Source organism: Anomaloglossus baeobatrachus, chromosome 1 (assembly GCF_048569485.1).
Source record: "Anomaloglossus baeobatrachus isolate aAnoBae1 chromosome 1, aAnoBae1.hap1, whole genome shotgun sequence".
NCBI classification, from domain to species: Eukaryota; Metazoa; Chordata; class Amphibia; order Anura; family Aromobatidae; genus Anomaloglossus; species Anomaloglossus baeobatrachus.
The window spans coordinates 741,504,348-741,523,210 of record NC_134353.1 but is presented as its reverse complement, the minus strand read 5'-3'; the positions used below and the strand labels follow the sequence as shown (position 1 = coordinate 741,523,210).

General features: G+C 41.1%; 1 protein-coding gene across 12 annotated transcripts in view; it reads right to left on the bottom strand.

Annotated features, from left to right (window-relative positions):
- The window catches only part of PITPNM2 (phosphatidylinositol transfer protein membrane associated 2), a 487,362-nt gene that overhangs the window by 86,173 nt on the left and 382,326 nt on the right, over positions 1-18,863 (bottom strand). For all 12 annotated transcript variants that reach the window (XM_075322875.1, XM_075322922.1, XM_075322937.1 and 9 more), the window contains 3 exons: positions 5,457-5,646; positions 2,844-2,963; positions 1,113-1,321 (listed from right to left, as the gene is read on the bottom strand). In XM_075322875.1, coding sequence (XP_075178990.1) covers positions 1,113-1,321; positions 2,844-2,963; positions 5,457-5,646 — 519 coding nt within the window. The remainder of the gene's footprint in view (positions 1-1,112; positions 1,322-2,843; positions 2,964-5,456; positions 5,647-18,863) is intronic.

The window sequence follows — 18,863 nt, the reverse complement described above, 5'->3', positions numbered from 1 at the left end:
AGTCAAGTGATAATCTACCAGTGATAAATCCTTCATTGTACATAAACAACAGCACACAACCTAATAAGTGACACATCCTAGAATTATGTTTTTTAACCTCTACATCATGCTGTCCTCAGATTGCATAGCAAAAACCTGCTGACAGATTCCCTTTAATGAGATCCCTTTCAGTTATAATGTCCCTTGCAAAAAAAGAGTTTTATTTTAGATAAAAAATGAAATTATTGTCTCTCCTCTCGTGGGAAACTATCTTAAGTTCATGGTTAATGGTGGATGTGGGTGAATTCCTAGATGAACATATAAAAAGACATGCATATAAAGGCAGGGGGCATATATCATATGTGTCTGCTACTATGAGTGAACTGATTTTAAGAGCCAATGTGCTCTCACTTATGGTGCACGGATTACTGACAGTGAGTAAAATTTGGCTTTCTTTAGATTAGATAGTACAATGGGTTTTTCCAACTGTGACCCACTAACTTTATCGTCAGTTATGTTTTGCCTACTGAACCTGTTCGAGGATTTTCACATTTCATTCCCACTATTGATCACACTTCCAAATAGCCAATGATGCTTTATAAAAATAGTATCAGCATTAAAGATTGTCGTGGCCAGTCTTATGATAATATAAGTGGGAACTACAGTGTGACCAAACATATGATGCCACATATAAGACGCACCCACTACTTTCCCCCGACATTTGGGGGAAAAAAGTGCATCTTATAGTCCGAAAAAGACAGTACTTATCTGGTCTCTTCTGTCTTCTCTTTCTTTTTATCTTTTCTATCTCTTACTCTTTTCTTCTGGTCTTTCCACCTTCTTTGTGGTTAAAACATTGGAAATGTTTCTAATTTGATTAGTTACAAGACAGTATGACATATTATTGCAAAGTTGTCATGTAGGGATTCTACCATGAAGAGGTGAGGAGAATAACCCCAAGTCCTTTTCACTAGAATTTATTTCTAATTCTTGTCTACTCGACTATCTTGTTATTTGCATTGTTTAATAAAAATATATTGAACCATAAACGTTGAATATTCTAAATCACAGACAATAAATCTGAAATCTAGAACTTGACGCGTCATAGCTGCAAATGATTCCTACTTACTTACCTAGACAGAAAAGCCTGGTGCTGCTTGATGGTGTCCAGCTCGTAGGTGGAGGAGTCGCTTCTCTTACGTGGAAGCTGTTTCTTTGGATCTTCCCCGTTGCTCCGAGGTATGTCAATGTTACTCCGGCTCAGATGCCTACTAGTCTCCAGGTTTGAACTACTGCAGTAGCTGTTGTTGACGCTGATTCCTGGAGACAGGAGGTCCGTGTCCTGGAATAAATAAAGAACACGTCAAAGCACCTACAACGTCCAAGGCAATGTATGCATTCGATTTGCGACAATGTGGTTGAATAATAGAAGACATCTACTTTAATATTCAGTCTGTGGCTCGGCTAGGCCAGCTTACTGAATTCACACCACTACCACTAGCAACTGCATATCTGGCCATTATTAAGATGCTCTACACTTTTCTTCCTTGTCCTTTATTTGCATCATACATTTTTCTCCTAAAGTATTAGATTTACTAGTAAATGTTTTGAGGAAAAACTGAAAAAAAACAAACCATAACGTTGCTAAACTAGATTTTTTTTCTATAAAGAGTTATTTCCACTGTGATGAGAGGAGAGAATGAAGGGTTTGGCAGCTGCTAACCCTAATAACTTAGGCTGAAGTCACATGTCCATAGTTGAAACGGACAAAAACGTAAACCCCAATATTAACCAATAATTGGAACAAGAAAATATGTACAATACAGTACTTGTTCAGTTTTTTTAATACTGTATATTCAGGTCAGATCTTGTCCCCTCCAAAATATACCGTGCTGGAGATGTTTGTCATCGACCAATGTTAATGTGCCTATTAGTTTCTGGCTTATTGATTTTATTTGTTGGCTGAATATCTCTTCCTGACAATCTAAGATCACATTTTCATATCTATCATTTAGATTTGGGAGCGACATTGTTACAACCATAGTATTACTTGGCACAGCATGTAACTAGAGTCACGGAGGAAGACAGCTAAAAAAAAAAAAAATGAATTTGAAAATTAAGTACGGTAGTTAATATCTGTATTGAGTTTTGCTACATGAAAAAAAAAAGGTTATGGGGCAATACTTATATACAATTTTATTCCGAAAAGCGAGCTTTCCTGAAAAACCTAAAAAATTGGAGTGTGTCGACGACCATCAGAATAGTACGAAACAGAACAACCTGCTGCTTAAAACGCAGCAAACATGTCTTTTGCATGCCACAGATTTTCCTAACGTCATCTGATCCCAAGTGGTTTGGCAGAAAGACATTAAGGAGATGATGTTTATTTTCCGAAGTGCTATTACGGTGTAATTTAATCAGCTTAACCTAATGTAACCCACTTGTGAGGCGGAAAGTGTTAGAGAAGTCTAAAGACTTTAGTCCATATTTATAGGAAATCTGTCACCAGGTTTAAGGTCAGCACAATGTAGTGACAGAGAACCTGACTCCAACGCTAGGTCACTTACTGGGCTTCTTGCTGTAATTTTGATAAGACCACAATTTTATCTATACATCGTTTCCAGCCTACTCAATGATTGACGCGCTAGACCCCAGAATTTATGAGCTCTGGCTCATTCCACTCTCCTTAATGATTGCTTTCTGTGCATACTGGGAATAGGTAGAAAGCTATCAATCAGTAGCTAAAGCTGAGATGCATTTACTGAGATACAGAAAGCTAACGTTTTTCAGTTCCAAAAAGACAACCTTTAGTATTTTTTCATATAATGGACTGAAAAGATAAACAGGATTCAACTCAGTGATACCTGAACACTGACAATGCTTCCTCTGCGGCTGCTGTTTTGACTTTCAGACACCGTTTGATTGCTGTAACATAAGGCATCAAATCCCAAAATTCCTCCAACACAGTCACCAACTAAACAAACCTGAAAAAAAACAAAAAAACCCCCAATTTATTATATTGTTAAAATATTGCCACCTATTGGAGGTATATAATTTTTCCCATGGAACATTGCCAATAAGACCCCATACACCCCCAGACACCTTCTCACCAGTTCAAGTGACCAGTTTATTTTATTTTATTCCATCTGCTCCCCAGAGTACCCATTCATTCATTTATTTACTTTTTTGCTTTGTAAATTCGGCATACCTTTCCAGAGATAGGGTCTTTTTTTGTTGTGTACGGTCTTTCCAAGGGGTCATGGCTCATAGGGCAGTTAATGCAAAGCAGCTTGAAGACATGTTGTCAGGGAACCCTGTGAGTAACGCCTAGGCCTTGGCAAAAACCATCAAAATTAGCACAAAATAAAAAAAGTATTTTGCTGATTAAAAAACAAACAAAAAACATTATACTCAGGGGAGCAGTGGGAATAAAATAGGCACACAAAGTTACCACTACTGTCCTGGCGACAGAGTCTCTTTAAGGAGAACCAGTGTACTGATGCACACACAATGACCCTCTGGTGTGGACTGGTGGACACATTTTCTCCCAGATTACCCCAAATGTTCAGACTTTCTAAATATACCTGTTTCAGTTGCAGATTCATGATAAAATACAACAACTTTCATGATACCACCTATAATATTCTAGAACATGACACTTTGGACTTGTACACATGACTGATTTTATTGTACGAGTGATATTGTGACATAATGGAGAAAATAGAGAAACTTCCTTTTTTATTTTGGTCTCCATCTCCAAAAAATGTTATCCCATTCTGATCACCATAGTTGTACAGTTTTTCTCGGATGGAGTGAAAACGGTTCTGTGCACCTACCTCTTCTGCTATACTTACATTGGACATGTCCTTACGGTTTGATTCAGAAGATTGTATGGCATCTGATGCAAGTGCATCAGATGCAATATGCTAATAACCCTTGGCTCTCGCTCTGCTGGCAGCGTGAGCCGAGTGTCATGCAACTGTGATCTGATCCTGCGATCAGATCACAGCTGTGGAGGAGAGAGAGTGATTAATCTCCTCATCTCGTCCATTGTCAATTGATGCGATTATCGCACCGCACTCGGATGTTGTCCAAGTGCAGTCCAATGTTTCACTCGCACCCAAAGACTTGTATGGGTGCGAGTGACACTTCTCTCGCTGTCAATCCCAGCATACTGCGACTTTTCTCTCATCCAGAATCCGTATGAGAAAAAAGCTAACCATCTGCTCTCCCTCATTGAGTAACATTGGGCTGAGTGCAATGTGAGATTTTCTCGCATTGCACTCATCCAAGTCATATGCTCGTGTGAGCATACCCCAAATCTGATAAAACGTATTACTTCCTTTATCTTGAAATACCACATTTGAAGCTATATGCCAGCATAATCCATCTAAAAACATAAACTAAATGTTAGCACAACCCATTGTAATCTGGCATACCCTGTATGCTACATTAACTTGACACAGAAAATAGCAAGACACCTCGCCATATTACAGGTGAGGATAGCTAAAGAACCAAATAGCATAATAGCCATCAGGGTCATAACTACAGTGTTAATTTTAGTTTGTGAAGTACTAGACACACTCATCCATGACTAGTATTTATTCCTTTAAATTACATATTTTGTAAAAAAAAAAACAAAAAAAAAAAAAAACATTAACAGAGTAATGGAAGAAAAGACCCACTGGAAGCCCTGTGCCATTCTACCTTTAGGATATAGCAAAATTGAGATGGTAAGGCCACCGGCGATTTTTTTTATATATATATATATATATATATATATATATATATATATATATATATATATATATATATATATATATATATATATAAAAGGAATGCTTTAAAATAATAGAATGAATCAAACAAACTCCCATAACCCAACCCCAACTAACTCTCATCTTATAAATTCTGCTTGGGTATCTTTCCGGTCTCCGTATTTCGGACAGGCAAATGACTTCTTGACTTCTAGAGCCAATTCCTGGTGGTGATTGAAAAAGTGAATTATTTTAATGTTGTCTTATCAGATTAGATGGGAAGTTTTATTTTACATACTTGCTTTGCTTCATTTGTTTCTACTTGATATATAATTCCCATATGACTACCCTCTCAAGAAAAAAAAGGGTCACCTTGTTGCGGTTGATTGGCTCACATGAATTGGCCAATTTTTGTACCTTTATTTTTCTAAGTATAGCATTAATGCAGTATAAATGTCATATGTTTGCATATATCAGCGCTTAAGTGCTGCTGTATTCTTTTGTATGTGTTTCGTGTAGTCATAGCAGCTCGTACCTGTTCACATTTATTTGGAGATGCCGGTCAGTTTTTTGGTTCCTCTCAAGACACTTGGAGGGAAAAAAAACAAACACAGCCACAAGAAAAACACACAGTGTATGTATTGCATTTAATATTTCACTATTCACACTGTCCACAGCGGTTTTCTGATGAATAAGAAGGTGCCCTACAAATAATCTCACCTGCCCAGTAAAGGACATTCCTTCTTGTGATTTGGTGAAATCCACATAGACTTGATTGGCTCGATGAATAACCGTTGCAACAGCCTCTAGGTACTGTGGAGAGGACGTCGCCAGGAGTGGGAGGGCAGCGAGGGGGATGTGGTCCTGACTGTTCGACAAACAGCCTTCATCATAGCTGTATGGACTCAAGCTGGAAGCACACAAGTAGAGAAGATGCGTTAATATCACTAGGCCACATAACGGACGTCTGTCATTGCAAAGTAGTGTCAAAGTTAAGCACAACAAGGAGACAGCTCAAATAAAAATTGGGCCTTTAGTGCTTTAATTCATTGCTGCATTTGCCCCAAATTCTGCTATAATCAAATATACTAGTGAGGAGCATGATCCACCCATGGCTTGGCCGAAAGGTCTCAGCGCTCCTTCCCACCTACTTGTTATCCATGTATTGCCACTGTCCTTTTCCTGATTGAGAGCCCTCACTATGGAATGGTTGGCGGTCCTCATACATAATAGATAGCTGGCATTCCCAGCAGTTGTCAGTTGTTGACAAATATGTATGGGCACATTTGTGCTCTGTTAACAGTGGAATATTTCTATTCTGCCTTTTTCAAAAAAACAAGCATGAAACATTTGTTTAATGTTGTATTTTAGTTTAGAGCGTACTTCTGTGTGGTTCCGTTTTTGTTTTTTGTTTTTTTTTTTATAGGATTTCCTTTGCAGTAGGAAATAATGTAATGCGCTTCACTATTCTAAACACTATAAATATGAAACCTAACAGATCTCATGAAAGGGAATCTGTCAGCAGGTTTTCTACCCAATCAGAGAGCAACAAAATGTACAGACAGAGACCCTGATTCCAGTGGCGTGTCACTTACTGAGCTGCTTGTTGCACTTTTGATAAAATCACGGTTCTATCTGCTGCAGATCTACCAGTTCTCTAAATGCTCCTCTCTGTATAATCCCACACACACCCCTGATTGGCAGCTTTTTGCCAATATACAGTGTATACAGAAATCTGACAATCAGTGGTGGGGGCAGGGTTATACAGAACTCATGAATATACTTGATTACCTGGAAACAGATTTATCTCCTTCTAATAGAAAAGTGATTTTATCAAAAGTACACTAAAGAACCCAGTAAGTGAAACATTGCTGGAATCAGGGTCTCTGCACCTACATTAAGGTACGCTCAGATTAGATGTGAAAAACCTGGTGACAGATTCCCCTTAAACCCTTTCACGACTGATGATATACGGTATATTTACGTCATTAGCCATGTCCCTGCCTTTGATGCGGGCTCACACGCTGAAACACAGTATTTTACCCCACACTTGATGGCTGATCTAATTAGCCATCAAGTGCATCTAACAGCCACTGACGGAACCAAGATCCACCAGTGGCTGTTAACCAGTGAAATGCTGTGATCAATCACTGACAGTGGCATTTAACACGCGTAAACAGGAAGCGCATCATTGCTACCATCCATCATGTGATTGCGGGGCACCAATGGATTGTCATGACAGCTGGGCATTTGCTGAAGTCTAACGTGCTGGTCCTCACGATCCTCCTAGGAGTGGTGGCTGCAAGTAAGCATTCATAGGAGATTAGAAAAACAAAGACCAAGTACAGCGAACCTCATAATGATGGTCCTTCAGGTGCCAATCTCCACCATTGTATGAATTTTTTTTTTTTTTTTGAGATTATGCTATGTACTTGCTGGTGGTACATACTATTGTGTTCAGGCCCTGATTTGGACCTTATCCTGTTGGTTACGTTTCATGTATAAGCACTCCATTACTCTATCTTAGGGGATATACCTATGTTTCTCTGGTTATTTATATGGCCATCTGGGATATAATCTAACTATCCTGTTCCCTGCACAGAAATTAAGGGGTAGCCTGTCTTCCTCCCTGTGACCTTCTTTTCTCTGTCTCATTTAATTGGATTTTAACTATGTGTCTAATCACTAACTGCAATCACATGTGATTTCCAGTATTTTGTATTTTTGTAATAATAAAAACTGTATACTTTTTTCACAATTGTGGCGCAGTAATTCTTACTCCAAAAAAACATGAAAAATACCCCCCCTCGTTCACAAGTTTTTGTATTCATAGGAGATTGTGATTCCTGCTATATAGAGCATTGCTGATGCAATGCTCTATATAGCATAAGAGATCCGGATGACCGCAGCTTCAAGTCTCCTAAGAAGACTAGGAAATCCAGTGAAAAGTAAAAAAAAAATCCAAAGTTTAAAAAAAATATATAAAAACTCACAAAAGTTCAAAGTAAAAACAAGAAAAAAATACACATATTTGGTATCGCCGCATTCAGAAATGTCTGATCTATGAAAATATAAAATAAATTAATCTGATTTGTAAATGGAGTATTAAGAGAAAAAAAATCAAAACTCCTAAATTAAGGTTTTTTCGAATGCTGCATCATTGCAAAATAATGTAATAAAAGCCAATTAAATCAGTAAAAACGTCGGATCAGGGTGCAAAATAATAAACCCTCACAAAGCCCCAGATCCTGAAAAATGAGAATGTTATGGGTCTTGGGAAATGGCAACAAATGCGACATTTGTTTTTACATTTCTTATTTTTTTTCACCACTTAAATGAAAAAAATAAATAAATGAAAACAATACATGTTTGGTATCTGCATACTAATACAGCGCTTAAAGAGTCAAAAAGGAGATAGAAAAATGCAATTTTATCAGAAAAGTTACCTCAATTCAAATTTTCCTAAAAAACCTTTTATTCTACATTTTATTAAAATTTACAAGACAAAAACCATTCCACACCGTGACCAATAGCACAAAAACGAAAACCCGAAAACAATAAAACCAAAAGGATCATGGAACCATCTTACTGTATGTACCCTATATGGAAAGATCACATCCACAAGAGTCAATTGGTAGTGTTCAAAATAGAGGGGCAATATTTTATTAAGATAACCCTCAATCTATCCTTTTCCACTACCTATCAATGGAGATATGACTTGCGTCAAACGCATTCTAAATTACATTGGTGCCCCCATTCCTCGGTGACTCTCCCTGATATACTGTCCCTAATTTCCCTTCCTATTCAATGGGGATCTAAGGGACAATTCACTTCCAAAATGGGAAAAGAAAAAAATCACTTATCTGGGATGTGCTACAGATAGCACCTTTCCAGATTATATTCATTATTGCCATACAGTGGTTCCAAGGTTCTCCATGATCCTCCACAGTATTATCACAGCCTTGACGCGTTTTCCCCCCTCTGTTGATTGGGGTTCATCAGGAGAAAATATCATGGCACAATCGCCAAAAATGCCAGTTCTCTGCATATATTGCAGCACCTGTCTCTCTGGACGTGCATATCACTATCATATCCATATCATATGGAAGGGAAATTAGGGACAGTATATCAGGGAGAGCCACCGAGGAATGGGGGCACCAATGTAATTTAGGGTGCATTTGACGCAAGTCATATCTCCATTGATAGGTAGTGGAAAAGGATAGATTGAGGGTTATCTTAATAAAATATTGCCCCTCCTTTTGAACACTACCAAGTGACTCTTGTGGATGTGAACTTTCCATATAGGGTACATACAGTAAGATGATTCCATGATCCTTTTGGTTTTATTTATTGTTTTCGGGTTTTGTTTTTTGTGCTATTGGTCATGGTGTGGAATGTTTTTTGTCTTGTAAATTTTAATAAAATTTAGAATAAAAGTATTTTTAGGAAAATTTGAATTGAGGTAACCTTTCTGATAAAAAAATAAAAAAAATATCTGCATACCAGTACTGACCTGGAGAATCATAGTGTCAGGTCAGTTTTACCATATATTGAACATGGTAAATAAGAACCAATTGTGGAAGTGCACTTTATTTTTTTTTGCAATGTCACAGCTTTTCTCGTTTTCCAGTACACTAGGAAGCAGAATGATTTGTGTTATTCCAAAGTACAACTTGTACTGCTGAAAACAGCTACAGGTATATTGATGGAAAAATGAAAAGTTATAGCTCTTAGAAAAAAGGGGAGAAAAACACGAAAACGAAAGTGGTTAAATGTGATATGGTAGACTTCTATTTCTATCACCTATCAAAAGACACATATCACCGATCCTTTGAAGTGAAAGTCTTCCCACCGGTGTGAGCTAGATGTGATGGAAAAAAGACTAAGAAACATTGACTGCACAAAATCTATGCAATGTTTACATGAGCTGAAGGAATTTCGGGAACAACTTGCCAGACAAAGATGTTTAAGCAGTATGCTATACTGATAGCACATTATAGTGTCACACCTCCTATAATGTGTTATCACAAGATGTCACATTATAATCAGCTACAGATGTCAGGGGAGTGAAGACGGAGCAACCTTCTACAAGGCTGGAGACACAGCCGCGTACATCACGCAAAGATGGAGAATGAGAAGTAGTTCTCCAGGATCCGTCTCACATTTAGTTCCAACTGATCTAATATGACAAGGGAGTATAATTGATTTATATTTTATTTATCCCATAATTATGCCCGTTTCTCACAAAGACATGAACAAAATGGCCGTAAATTCTCCTAGGCGCAGATATTATCTTTTCTTGTATACATTCAGAATGATTTTATAGAAATCATTAAAAATTGGTTAAAAGAACTGAGAGTCCTCACTGGTTGATACCTTTTAATGGCTAACTGAAAAGATGGTAATAATAGCAAGCTTTCGAGACTACTCAGGTCTCTTCATCAGGCATGGTATAACACAAAATCGGAAGAGTCACATATTTATACACAACAGGACATAGAATAGTGCAGTAAAAAAAAAACAAAAAAAAAACCCAACAAGTTATATGAAACAGAACTCTCACTATGGCAGGGGGAAGTGAGAGTTCTGTTTCATATAACTTGTTTTTTTTTTGTTTTTTTTTTACTGCACTATTCTATGTCCTGTTGTGTATAAATATGTGACTCTTCCGATTTTGTGTTATACCATGCCTGATGAAGAGACCTGAGTAGTCTCGAAAGCTTGCAATTATTACCATCTTTTCAGTTAGCCATTAAAAGGTATCAACCACTGAGGACTTCAGTTCTTTTAACCAATTTTTTATCTCTACTGGCTAACACGGTACAAAGATATATTTTACCTGTATAGAAATCATAAATCAGAAATATTTTTTATAATATCTAATGTCATACGGGTGACACACACAGTTGAAAATTATCTGGTTTGTTTTTTTTTATTTAAATAAAAAATGAATGATTTTCATAAAACTGTCTAAACCTAGCCTAAGTTTAAGTAAGGCTGGATTGGTATCACCAGATAGCAATTTCTAAAGAGAATAGTTATAGCATACATTGACCACAAGGGTCTAAGGGTATGTGCGCACGTTGCTTTTTACCTGCTTTTTTGCTGCTTTTTCAACTGCAGCGTTTAATGCCAAAATGGTTGTGTTCTGCTTTTCAAGCAAAGTCTATGGGAATTTGGGTTTCTTGTCCGCACTATGCAGTTCAAACTGCAGCCTTTTTGTTGCAGAACTTTGGTCAAAAACTCAGCTTTGCAGTGCAAAACCCAAATGGCAAAAACAATTGACATGTCTATTGTTTTTGCCATTTGGGTTTTGCACTGCAAAGCTGAGTTTTTGACCAAAGTTCTGCAACAAAAAGGCAGCAGTTTGAACTGCATAGTGCGAACAAGAAACCCAAATTCCCATAGACTTTGTTTAAAAGCAGAACACAACCATTTTGGCATTAAACGCTGCAGTTGAAAAAGCAGCAAAAAAGCAGGTAAAAAGCATGTAAAAAGCAACGTGCGGACATAGCCTAAAAGCCCTGATCAATATAGTCAGCAGAATGTAAGTTGAGTACAACCTTGCTCCTTCTTATTATGCTTTTTCACATTACTCTGGAAGTTGCTAGTGAGCGAAGGTTGTGATCGTTCTAACACAAAGATTCAATAGTCAATATTCAATAGAGTCAATACGATACATTCTTTATAAACTATAGTTGTTTTTTTTAAACTCGTTTTATTGAAGAATGTATATAACTTAAAACTGGCAACAGTAAGATACATGATCAGAATAGATCATATATCCCATACATATCTTAACACTTACATTAGCAATTATGAGATTTCAGGTGTATAACATACAATGAGATTGTCAGCTTCGCAATACAATCAATAGTACAAAATATAAACAAATCAGAATTAGTGAAATAACTAGCTCTTTGACCTATTCGAGAGTACTGTCAGAGGGATGGAAAGGCACAAGAGTTGCAGCCCCATCGAGACAGTGCTAGGAAGCAAAGTTAGGCACCTACCAAATCTCTTATACCAGATCTGAGGACCTGCCCAGACCCCTAGTCAACGGGGAGTCCAGCCAGCCACCCCAGACCTTTTCATATTTTTGTGGCGGTAGCATTTACCAGCCTAATCCACATTGGATGGCAGACTATCCATCCATCTAAGAATTATCCCTTTAGGGGGGCGTGGCCAGCAGGCAGCATGAGCGGTCGCATCTGAGAGCAGCTCAGCAGTCCAACGCTGATAAATGCTATTAATCCTGCCGAAATTGGTGCCTAAACACACCTTCGGATTACCTGTGGTGCGGTGAGCATTCTGATCGGTACCATGAGCAGAGGTCGCAGCGCAGCGGCGGCTGAAAAGCTGAAGAAGTTTGCCCGGGACTCCCAGCAAGATGGCGCCGGCAAGCAGGCAGAGCGGGAATCCAGTGAGGCGGAGGAGGAGGAGAGCATGGAGGCCGGATCCAAGGAATCGCAGGAGCTAACCTTACAGCAAGTTACATCGCAATTACTTGCGGCGATCCAGGATTCAAAAGTGTCGCTGACGGGCAAAATCGAGGAGGTTAAGATTGATGTGGGTCTCCTCCGGCTGGATCTGCAAAATTTGAGAGAGCGGGTAAAGGAGACGGAGCAGCGGATCTCCACGCTGGAGGACGACGCAAGAGCGACGCCGGGCAGATTGTCCTCTTTGGAAAGCGCAGCAAACAACTGGGCGCAAAGGGCTGACGATCTGGAAAACCGCCTGCGTCGCAATAATTTGAGAATACTGGGAATGCCGGAGAGGGCAGAAGGGAGCGACCCATGTAAGTTCATGGAAACATGGCTTTCTGAAACTTTCCCTGATGCGACGCTGTCAGCGGCATTCGCTATAGAAAGAGCCCACCGGGTACCGGCCAGACCTCCTCCCCCGGGAGCGCAGCCTAGACCCCTCCTGGCCCGACTGTTGAGCAGCAGGGATAGAGATGCGATCCTTGGTGCGGCGCGACGCAAAGGCCCGATCCTACACAATAATGCTCCTATACTGATCTTCCCTGACTTCTCTGCGTCCCTTCAGAAAACGAGAGCATCCTTCATTCAGGTGAAAAAACGCCTTAGAGATCACCAAATTGCTTATTCCATGATCTTCCCGGCTCGTCTCAGAGTGGTCCATCAAGAGAGATCCTTGTTTTTTACTTCTCCCGCGGAGGCGGACGACTGGATCAACACGCTGAAGAGGAAGCGCTGATGCGTTACAGTCATGGGTGACGCCGGGAGGTTCGCTGTTGTGATGGCCTCGCGGTTCTGATTTGCTTATTTCATCTCCTTTGGAGTGAGGTCGTTGATGCGATCCCTTCTTTTTGGGACATCCGAAATCGCTGTTGCGATCGTTTTAGGATCACCCTATGCAGATTCGGCGTCCCTTGTTATTGAAGACGCAAAATATTCTCATCTCCTTCATTCCTCCAGACATACGAGTGGAGCGGTGCTCGGGGTCGCAGTTGCGCCCGCGTCTTGCTCTTTTGGTTCCAGTTTGTTGAGAAGTTGACTTCACTGCGATCATTACTAAGTCCAGTTTGAGCTCTGGAATACTCATCGCTGGTGGGACCGGATGGAGCTGACTTCAGGCGGGACATGTGTCAGATTGCGGTTGCGGTATCATGATCTCCTTCGTGCGATCTTGTATTATCCTGCATCTTGCGATCCAAAATGGGTCCTCACTCCGGGTTCGCAGTATTTGGCAACGCACTTAAGTTCAGGATGTTGAATTTATTCTTTAGTGCTATATTAAGGTTTTGTTTTTTTTTTTTTTTTTTTTTTTTTTTTTTTCGTTTAAGGTCACCATACATGATAATAACTTATAGTTTGGGATTACTTGCAAACTCTCCTTCCAGTTCCTTTACATTTCTATCGCCTCTTTCCCCCTCTCAGTTTCACTTACCTGTTTAACCCCTCGGATCCTTCTACCCCATCTACCTACCCTTTTCACTATCCTCTTCTCTATCTATCTCTAAGTCTGCTCTTGCTATTCTCTCCAGCTTCCCTCTTCAACCTTCCTCTTCTCCACCATTCTCCACCTAGTATGCCCTCTGATACCTCTCTCCTTCTTTTATTCCTATATTCCCCCTTCTCACCCTCTTGTTCTTCCGCTCATCTTAATCTCTTTTCTTTCTCCCCTCTTCTCTTGCCTCTTCCTCTTACTCACTCTTCCTCACTCTTCCCCATCCACCCCTCCCCTTTTTTTTTTTTTTTTTTTTTTTTTTTTCTTTTCTCTCTCTTCTTTCTTCTCTCTTCTCTTCTCTTTTCTCTTTCTTTCTTCTATATTTATGTCCATTTATTCTGGGTTATTTTACCCATGTACGATTAATATGCTATGTCGCAGGGTAATTCAATACGTTGGACTGCAGGAGAAGCTTAAGTCCTTGTTTCGAGGACACCCCCGTACCAAGTACACCATCTAGCCACGTTGGTTTACCCTGGTCGTTACTAGGGACACCCTCTCCTGGTCACACTACTGGACCAGTTCTTTCGGCTGTGTGAGTGCAACCGATAGTTTGTATTTAAGGGTACGTTTGCCCAAGTTCTACTGTGGGTTAAGTTTTTGACATTTCCCTATTAATTCAGTAAAAGATACATATCAATGGCTTTAAGCTTGATGACATGGAATATTAGGGGACTGGGCACATCCAGGAAACGGGCGGCAGTATTCGCACATATCAAAAAATCCAAAGCTCAGATTGTATGTTTACAAGAGACCCATTTATTGTTGGATACCACGAGAGTGCTTCGGAAGCCTTGGGTTCAATGGTCAGCTCACTCTGTTCATTCCTCATATTCTAGGGGAGTATCGGTACTAGTCCATAAAGCATTGCGGTGGGACCCGGGCAAGATTATAAAGGATAATGATGGGAGGTATGTGTTTGTCCAGGCCCACATAGATGGGATCATGATAGTGATCTTAGCCATATACATTCCCCCTGCGATGGGAATCTCAATTTTGTATGAAGCGGCTAAGTTTGCCTCACAATTCCCACAAGCTTTGGTGCTCTGCATGGGGGACTTCAATTTGATTAGTAACGCGGGACTGGATAGATTCAATGCCCGACAGGTCCCGATCTCCCCTACGATACAAACTAGACTGAGTGCATTCCTCCAGGAGGTGGGATGGTGTGACGTGTGGAGGTTTTTTAACCCAGTATTGAGAGAATATACATGTTATACCCCAGGGAAAAACTCATTGTCTAGAATTGATTACATTTGTGGAAATGAAAGAGTTTGTGCCCATATACATTCGGTATGTCATCTACCCAGATCAGTATCAGACCATTCTCCGGTATTTGTCAGTATTAAATGGGAAGGATGTAAATCCCGTAAAGTGTCACGGAAGATTAACCCTTGGTGGCTGTCACTCTTTGGTACTAATGATAGGATCCCTGATCAGCTCAGGGCATACACCGAGACGAACTCCGTGGAGGAGAATCACTCGGCATATTGGGACGCGCTTAAGGCGTACTTGAGGGGATGCTGTCACTCCTCCATCTCTTATGTCAAGAAACAGGCGGCCAGAGAGGAGGAGGAATTGGCCACCCAAAATAGAGTGCTTGAACATAGATTCACCACGGATCCTTCTGAGGAAAACAAATCTCAGTGGCTACAGGCTGGGAGGAAATATCTTTTGTTCCTGAAAGATAAGGCTAAGAGACATGTCTTCTTCATGAACCAGAGATACTTTGAGCAAGGGAACCAATCTAGTAGTTTACTAGCGTTCCTGGTGCGCCAATCCACTAGCTCACCTGCGGTCCTTAAGATTAGAGACCCCGGTGGCGAATCATTCACCTCCGTCACTGGTGTTCTGAAGGTGTTTCTGGACTTCTATAGGAACCTGTATGAGTCCAGGGTGACTGTGTCAAGGGAGGAGATCACTGAATATTTGCGGGATCTGGAGTTTCCCAGACTGACTTCGGCCCAGAGGTCGGCCTTAGATGAGCCCATTAGTATGGAAGAGATGGTGGAGGCGATGGGAGCCCTCAATAGGGGTAAGGCATCTGGTCCAGACGGACTCCCGATAGAAATATTTGAAAAGTATAGGGGGAGTTGGCACCAGCTCTTCTGGAGACGGTTAAGGCTTCGTTCCGCAGGGGACGGTTGCCGGACTCCTTCTATGAGGCGACCATTGTGCTACTATTGAAACCAGATAAAGACCCATTGGATTGTGGCTCGTACAGACCGATCTCTCTGTTGAACTCTGATTACAAAATTCTTACCAAAATTCTAGCAACTAGACTTAATAAAGTGATCTCCTCCATAATACATGAAGATCAGTCTGGATTCATTCCGGGTAGAAGTACCTCGGATAATTTGAGGAGGGCGCAGGTGATTCTACAGATGGGCACCAAGTTAGAGGAGGATTGGGCTCTGGTCTCCTTGGATGCGGCCAAAGCCTTTGACTCTATAGAATGGTCGTACTTGCTGGAGGTGCTGCGGGCGTTTGGTTTCGGCAACGATTTTATTAGATGGATCGAGATTATAAACAAAGCTCCAACTGCCAACATTCAGGTGGGAGGCGGAGTCTCGGAATCTTTCCCTTTGGGGAGGGGAACCAGACAGGGATGTCCTCTATCCCCTCTCCTGTTCGCCCTTGCCATGGAACCATTGGCAGTGCGCATTCGGGCGGACCTAATCTACCGGGGAGTGAGACACCGTAAGGGAGAGGAACGTTTGTCTCTGTATGCAGATGACCTATTATTGTTTGCGTCTGATCCGGATTCCTCCATTCCTAGAGCCGTGGAGTTAATTGACCGATTCGGGGACTTCTCGGGCCTGTCAATAAATTGGTCAAAATCGTACCTCCTCTTCCTATCTCGGGACAGGGAGGAAATGATGAACACCCACATATGTAGAGTTCCAGTGGTGGATCATTTTAAGTACCTGGGGATTATACTGACGAGAAGCCCTTCGGAGATGATAGCAAGAAATATTGCCCCCTTACTATCACACCTCGGGGAGAAATTTAATAGATGGAGCCAACTCCCGCTCTCAGTGGCGGGAAGGATTAATCTCCTTAAAATGATAGTACAACCAAAGTGTCTTTACATAACCCAACATGTATTCGTACAGATTCCCCGCTCTTTCTTTCGGTCCCTGGAATCCTTGATGATCACCTTTGTTTGGGGTTCATCCAGATCAAGGGTACAGCTGGCCAAATTACAGAGACCCAAGGACATGGGGGGTATGGCCCTTCCTGATCTGTACATATACTACCTGGCCGGACAATTGAAATATTTGGGACAATGGACACTCCCTAGGGTTAGGGGTTCTCCGGAGGGCCTTTTGGCAGAGTTCACAGGTGTGGATCTCCTGTGGCCGTTGTTGACGGACCACAGGAAGGCCCCTGAGGGTCTGGTCCTTCCGATACATAAATTGGGGGCCAGGGTCTGGAAAGAGGCTAAAGCCATTTTCGGTTTTCATGATATGCCAACTGAGACACCCTTATGGGATAACCTGGACCTCCCACACTTTTGTGGGCTACCAGGGTTTGGTGAATGGAGGAATAGTCTCCCTGGGATCACTGGTCCGGGATGGTGAACTCCGCCCTTTCGCACAACTGCGTGAGGAATTCGAATTGCCGGAATCTCATGGGTTTCAGTATCTCCAGATTAGGCACGCCTTTCGGGCTCAGTTCTCTGGCCGTGGGATCAGATTCTCTTCCTTTCCAGTCATTGGAATTATCAGATCACAAGGTCCTGGAGGCCTTATTTCCAAATTATACTCCTCACTTATCCGGGCCAAGGCCATGAACAGTCCTCTTTCTGTCCGGGAGAGGTGGAGTGTCAGGATCCCTGAAATTGACGATGTAGTGTGGGACGACATTGTCGAATCCCACACACTGGTCTCTCCTGCAGCCAACAATAGACTGATTCAGTTATATATAATACACCAAAGTTATATGACTCCTCAGAGACTGAACAAGATGAAAAAGGCGAATAATTTGGGGGGGGTGGGCTGCCCGAGATGCGGGAGAGACGGTGCTGATTTCTGGCACATGATATGGGATTGCCGGGTCATTCTCTCCTATTGGAGCGAGGTTGTAACGACTTTGTCCACCATACTTCAGAAAGGAGTTGCTCTGTGCCCAATTCTGTGTCTGTTTGGGGTGGTGGATGTACGCTCCTGGTCCCAAAATGAAAACTTACTAATAAAAAAGGTATTATTTTTGGCCCGGAAGGGCATCATATTAAACTGGATGGGCATCCACCCCCCAACTAGAGCCTCTTGGATTGCACTGGTAAATGCTATAATTCCGTCAGAACACTATGTTTATAAGACAAGAGGTTCTTTAAATAAATTTGACAAAATATGGGGTAGATGGATGGGATCGCCCTTGACCGGAGGATCTCCCGGTTCCTTAGCTGATAGCCTGCAGTCGGTACTAGTGTGATAATAGCTAATGGTGATCTGATGGGTGGAAAGGAGAAATACGTGATTTACGATATGCAGTATTGGGGATATCACGAGATCTCTGTAATCTGGGTTGCGCTTCTCTTATCAGAATGGATATGTTTTGCGAACTGACATTTCTATATTGATTAATGTGCTAAGGCTGGATTGAAAGTAATAATTGCTGATTTAATTGTTGCTACTTTATTACCATGCATTTCAAACAGTATACATGTATTCTTGTAAAGTACAAATTACTGACTCATCCTATAATGTAATGTCTTACTTAACCTTCAATAAAACGAGTTTAAAAAAAAAGAATTATCCCTTTACACGCAAGAAAAAGCGTTTTCTTCAGAAAAGTGTTGTCATGCCATGTCCAATCTTCTTCATTTAATACTTCGAACAGGCACAGTATAGGGTCAAGCGGAGCCTCTAGATCAGAGGTGGGAAACTTTTTACTGCCATGGGCCATTTGGAATTTTCTACCAACCATCGGGGGCCGCACAAAATTATCAACTTGAAAACTACCCTGCTATATTTGGTCAAATAATTAACTCACCCCTAATGTGATGGCCGGAGCTGTTTCTGTTTGGTGCGGCTGTGATGTTAGGTGATATTGATCATGTTGCTTCTCACAGCTGCTTTTCCAGGTTTGTCTCGGTCTGGAGATGCTAGGGGCATAGACATCCAAGGAGATGCTGGGGCACAAAAAATT